The following is a 6,000-nucleotide window of genomic DNA, read 5'->3' as shown; positions in this document are numbered from 1 at the left end:
TGCCACGGCTAAGAGCTATTCTTTGAGCAGTTGTTTCAAACAAACACCGGGCTCTGTAAGAATGATGAACTGCAGAAGGGATACCTGGTAGTGGCGCCGAAGCAGAGATTCAGAAGCCACAGCATTACAGGAAAGTGAGTCCCGCAAGCACAGCCGCTAATAGAGAAAACTCGCGAGTGATTCCGGCGAGGGTTTCCCGCCCCCCAGATTTTCAAGGCGGCGTGATTAGCATTCTCCCCGCCCCCATCGCGCCCCAGCCCACGATTGGCCAGCGGTCCTCGGCTGCCCACTCTGGGCGCCGGGGGAGAGGCCGAGCCCCGGGGGCAGTGGGCGGGGACGTGCGGAGAGCGTGGTTGGGCGGCCCACCAACCGAGCCCAGGCGCATGGGGGCGGAGCCAGGGCGGGGCCTCCCGTCGGACATTAGAGGCAGGTGACCCGGGCGGGGCGAGAGAGGCTGGTCCGCTCCCGGCCGTAACTCTTCTGCCGCCGAGGTGGGCGAAGGGGTGCGAGAGCACGGGGGAGGAGTCCCCCAGAGTCTGCTGGAGCGCGGAGCCCCCTGCAGGGGAGGAGGCGAGCGGCGGGCGCACGGGACGCGGTGGCGGGCGCTCACCATGCAGTCCCGGCGGGGCCAGCGCCGGCTGCTCGCCGTGCCGTGAGGCGGCGGGATCCCCGGGCCGCCGCACCCCTTCCTCTCGCCCAGGTGCTTTCCAGTGCGCCTGCCCTTCGCCCGGATCCCGTTGAAACGCACGGCCTGCCCCTGCCCCGTCTGGATCATGCGGGGAGCCCCAGAGAAGGAGAGGGCGAATGATCGGCCTACGCCGACCGTGTTCGGGTGGCGCCCTCTTCCCTGAGATGCCCACACCTGCTGCCATGTGCCCCCGCCACGGGTACCCAACCTGTCGCCAAACTTTCCTGGCGCTGGCCGGCTCTGCGTTGCATTTCTGAGTGAGCGAAGTGTCTCAGGGACGGAGGACCCTGGGCTTAGACTGGCTGCGGACTGTCTTGTTCTCTCGGCCGGACTCGAGGAGGTGAGAGCCGATGACTTCCCCCTCTCCTTGTTCTGTTCCGGGTCCCTCTGCCCTTTCCCTGCGGGACTAAGCGCTCTGACCCCGGGGCGCACACAGCCTGAGGGCCCAGCCAGGAAAGGGGGCGGGGGTCAGTAATTTGGTTCCAGGTAAAGGGAGGTAAGAGAGAGAGGTTAACTTTGAGATTTGGAGACGGTTTAAGGCGAGTTTTTCACGCCCCTGTAATAAGCAGTGATTGCGATTTTTTTCTCCTCCCCCCTCCCGTTTTTTTTTAAGAGTCCTTTCCCTGGAATTGGGCCCCAACCCTCCCTATCCGGCAAGCTGCTGAGTTCTGCCAGCGGGGACGGCGCCTTCCCGAAGCAGTTTATCTTTGGACGGCTTTCTTGAAAAGAAAGATAAACCAACAGGTTGCCAGCCCCGGTGCCACACACACGAGTCGGCGGCTAGGGGAGTCCAGAGGCCGCCTTTTCCTTCCTACTTTGGCCCCGCGCGGGCTGCGGGAGGCGAAGGGAGGGTAGGGGGCGATGGCTCGGCCTGACTCGTCCCCGCCGCCCCCGCTGCTGCTGCTGCTGTTGGCGCAGTTGGCGGGCCGGGCGGCGGCCGCTTCCAAGGCCCCGGTGTGCCAGGAAATCACGGTGCCCATGTGCCGCGGCATCGGCTACAATCTGACGCACATGCCCAACCAGTTCAACCACGACACGCAGGACGAGGCGGGCCTGGAGGTGCACCAGTTCTGGCCGCTGGTGGAGATCCACTGCTCGCCCGACCTGCGCTTCTTCCTGTGCTCCATGTATACGCCCATCTGCCTGCCGGACTACCACAAGCCGCTGCCTCCCTGCCGTTCCGTGTGCGAGCGCGCCAAAGCCGGCTGCTCGCCGCTCATGCGCCAGTATGGCTTCGCCTGGCCCGAGCGCATGAGCTGTGATCGCCTCCCAGTGCTGGGGCGCGACGCCGAGGTCCTGTGCATGGATTACAACCGCAGCGAGGCCACCACGGCGCCCCCTAGGCCCTTCCCGGCCAAGCCCACGCTCCCGGGCCCGCTGGCCTCTGGGGGCGAGTGTGTCCCCGGGGGCTCGTCGGTGTGCAAGTGCCACGAACCCTTCGTCCCCATCCTGAAGGAGTCGCACCCGCTGTACAACAAGGTGCGGACGGGCCAGGTGCCCAACTGCGCAGTGCCCTGCTATCAGCCGTCCTTCAGCCCCGACGAGCGCACGTTCGCCACCTTCTGGATCGGCCTGTGGTCTGTGCTATGCTTTATCTCCACCTCCACCACAGTGGCCACTTTCCTCATCGACATGGAGCGCTTCCGCTACCCCGAGCGTCCCATCATCTTCCTGTCTGCCTGCTACCTCTGCGTGTCATTGGGCTTCCTGGTGCGCCTGGTTGTGGGCCACGCCAGCGTCGCCTGCAGCCGCGAGCACAGCCACATCCACTACGAGACTACGGGCCCGGCGCTGTGCACCGTCGTCTTCCTTCTCGTTTACTTCTTCGGCATGGCCAGCTCCATCTGGTGGGTCATCCTGTCGCTCACCTGGTTCCTAGCAGCCGGCATGAAGTGGGGTAACGAGGCCATCGCGGGCTATGCGCAGTACTTCCACCTAGCCGCGTGGCTCATCCCCAGTGTCAAGTCGATCACTGCGCTGGCGCTGAGCTCCGTGGACGGGGACCCGGTGGCCGGCATTTGCTACGTGGGCAACCAGAACCTGAACTCACTGCGCGGCTTCGTGTTGGGGCCGCTGGTGCTGTACCTGCTGGTGGGCACGCTCTTCCTCCTGGCGGGCTTCGTGTCGCTCTTCCGCATCCGCAGCGTCATCAAGCAGGGCGGCACCAAGACCGACAAGCTGGAGAAGCTCATGATCCGCATCGGCATCTTCACGCTGCTCTACACGGTGCCAGCCAGCATCGTGGTGGCCTGCTACCTGTACGAGCAGCACTATCGCGAGAGCTGGGAGGAGGCCCTCACCTGCGCGTGCCCCGGGCCCGACGCCGGCCAGCCGCGCGCCAAGCCCGAGTACTGGGTGCTCATGCTGAAGTACTTCATGTGCCTCGTCGTGGGCATCACGTCAGGCGTCTGGATCTGGTCGGGCAAGACCGTGGAGTCGTGGCGGCGTTTCACCAGCCGCTGCTGCTGCCGCCCGCGGCGGGGCCACAAGGACGGCGGCGCCACGGCGGCGGGGGACTACGCCGAGGCGAGCGCCGCGCTCACCGGCAGGACCGGGCCGCTGGGCCCCGCCGCCGCCGCCCCCGCCTACCACAAGCAGGTGTCTCTGTCGCATGTGTAGGAGGCCGCAGCCGACGCACGGGGGCCGGGTTGTCGAGGGAGGGGGGATTGTTTTGTTTGGTAGCGTTGCCAAGGTCACTTCCGTTTACTTTCTTGGTGCTGATGCGGCCTCCCCCCCCCCCTTTCCACGGGGCAACTTGGAGAGAGGGAGAGGGGGCAGTTAAAGGGAGTGTCTGTCCCAGGACTTCTCACAGGGGCTCAGCGCATGTGCATTCTGTTTTACGTTTCTTACCGCCTTCTTTAGGGATCCCTGTCTTTAATTTATATGTATTTTAATTTTCAACTTTGTTGCATTTTAGCAACAAAATTTTCCTTTGTTTGGGGGGAGGGCTTACACGCCTATGGTTGGCATTATACTGTGGTTCCACTTTGTTCAGGATTTTTTGAACTGTGTGGTCTAAATTGGGAAAATATTGTGTGTGTGTGTATTTAGAAAGTGAACCGTAAAAGTTTGGGTTGTCAGGACTGGGAAATTGGATGTGTTTTTTCAGCTAGTTTCTCTTTCCACTGTTAATAAAGTAGCCAGCCAGGATGCTTTGAGGTGAGCAGCTTGTCCCTATTATAGTTCCTAAGTTAGGGGACACCCCTTGGTTTGCTTAGGAAGGGTGCAGGATGTGTTCAGGGCCTTCCAAAACTGAGCCGGCTGGGGAGTGTTGAGCGATTTGGTGCCCAACTGTAGCCGTGTTTCTTGAACTTCAGTTTTCTTCTCTGTAGTGCTTGTAATCATTCTCGTTCTCAACAGCATCAGCCTTTGAATATGTCCAAGGTAGCATTATTGTGTCTGGAATAAATATTTGGAATAGTAAGAGCCTCTAGCACGGTGATAGGTTGAGCTTGGATCTACAAGGTGAGACAGCAGTATTGTACCGGAGGAGGAGTGGGTGGTTCTTTTTAGGCTTAAGTGGTCCTTATTTACTTATTTTTTTTAAAGGAACTTGTCTTACAATTTTGGTCAAAGTAAACCCACTCCTTTCTTCTGGAAGTACTTGGTGATAGTTGCTAAAGGGGTTCTTTTTTTGATTCAATAAGGACTAAAATAGCTATACCTTTAGTAATTAAATTCCCAACACTTCTCTTATCTGCTCTACCCCCATCCCACCTCCTTTATCATGTTAAACAGTCTTTTTTTCCTTTTCTTATTCTTCCTCTCCAGAAGAGCTGTGATTAGAAACCACACCCGCCCTTGAATGAGGTGCTTGAACTGGGGAGTTGGGGAAGGGAGGAAACTGGCTACCTTTAAACAAACATTGGCAGCAATGAGGGAAAATAAGTGTCCCTGGACTTTGGACTAGTTTGTAGTCACATAATTTCAAAAGCAGCAAGACTTGGCTCCCTCCATTCCCTGAAAAAAAGTGAGCCTTGACACACGTGCATAAATTAGCTCCCACTCCCCCCCCCCCACTTCAATGTATATATATTTCCTGTTTCCCTGAGAGGGCCCATATATTGATGAACTCACAAACAGACACAGACACAGACACAGACACAGACACAAACACACACACACACACACACACACACACACACACACACACACACACACACACACACACAGAGGTTTCTTTGCTTTTAGCAAATTGTTTACTCTCCTAATCTGTTTAACCATTCATTCATGAAGAGCATGAAGACATTTCTGGGGAAGGGAATGGCAGTGCATCGGCCAGCAAAATGCCAATGTAAATTCATGACCAGGATTGAGTGGAAGGTAAATTTAGGAAGCAAAAATGGTCAAAGCAATTAGAATTTGAGAAAGCCTCCATAGGAAAAAACTGGAGTCTAAGCATTTGTACTTCATTTCTAACAAAGTTAGAAGAGTGAAATTTAAGCCCAGTTCAGTTTTTACTTCATGGATACTAAGTAGATTAATGCATAGTTCCCATTGGGAATTAACATTTCCGCTGCTGGGAGAAGACTAATATACTTTTAAGGACTTTCAGGCTATTCAGTTATAAAAATGTAGTGCTGTTATACACTTATTCTTTGAATTAAAATTTCAGTGGATTTAACAAAACCTGGTACACATAGCTATAAAACTTTGTGTGTGTCTTATTCTCTTTATTCAGAAACTTCTTCCCAGCACCTGCAGTAGCTCCCGTCTGTGGGGCAATTCATCTCCTGTTTTTAAATGAAGACCTTGTCTAATCACCTTGACTCCTTCCCTCATTTACTATGTCTTCCCAGACAGTGTACAGATTGCTCTGCTGCCTTCAGTCTTTGTGCCTAATTTGAGTTGCACCTCTTTCATTTGTTTTTTGTTTTGTTTCGTTGTGTGCGGAAGAATCCAGGGATCATGTGCAGTTCCTCTAAAAGAGGAACATCTGAGATGAAATGGATGAAAATGATTTCTTTGTTAAATTTTTTTATTTTCACATGTGTCAAACCTGAAATAAAAATTTACTTTAAAAATTAGACCAGTGAAACAATAATTGCTAAGCCAAGGTGAGGCAATACAGGTAATGCTTTTTTGGGTCTTGTTTCCTTCATGTTTGAGAGCCGGTACTTGTTCCAACTTTGAGAGGTACCTGTGCTTCCTTTTTTTTTTCAGTTTCTGTTATCATCCCTGCTCTCCTTTTCCCTTTCCTTATCCCTTAAAAGAGACTAAGATAAAGCCCACCTGCTTCCCTAAAGTCTTGTTAACATTAACTAGCCTACTCCCTACCCAGGAGAGAGAAGCCTGATGTAGGTATGTTCGCC

General features: G+C 55.0%; 1 protein-coding gene across 1 annotated transcript; it reads left to right on the top strand.

The window, feature by feature from the left end:
* Positions 1 to 400: 400 nt before the first annotated feature.
* Positions 401 to 4,768, top strand: FZD5 (frizzled class receptor 5). Its single transcript, XM_077154889.1, has 2 exons — positions 401 to 1,028; positions 1,302 to 4,768. The coding sequence occupies exon 2, from the start codon at positions 1,550 to 1,552 to the stop codon at positions 3,305 to 3,307; it is 1,758 nt and encodes a 585-aa protein (XP_077011004.1). The 5' UTR covers positions 401 to 1,028; positions 1,302 to 1,549; the 3' UTR covers positions 3,308 to 4,768.
* The last annotated feature ends 1,232 nt before the right edge of the window (positions 4,769 to 6,000 follow it).

This window comes from Tamandua tetradactyla, chromosome 3 (assembly GCF_023851605.1).
Source record: "Tamandua tetradactyla isolate mTamTet1 chromosome 3, mTamTet1.pri, whole genome shotgun sequence".
NCBI classification, from domain to species: domain Eukaryota; kingdom Metazoa; phylum Chordata; class Mammalia; order Pilosa; family Myrmecophagidae; genus Tamandua; species Tamandua tetradactyla.
This window is presented reverse-complemented; position numbering and strand designations above follow the sequence as displayed.

Coding starts and splice junctions, on each gene's coding strand:
- FZD5 (XM_077154889.1), top strand. CDS start 1,550: ATGGCTCGGCCTGACTCGTCCCCGCCGCCCCCGCTGCTGCTGCTGCTG.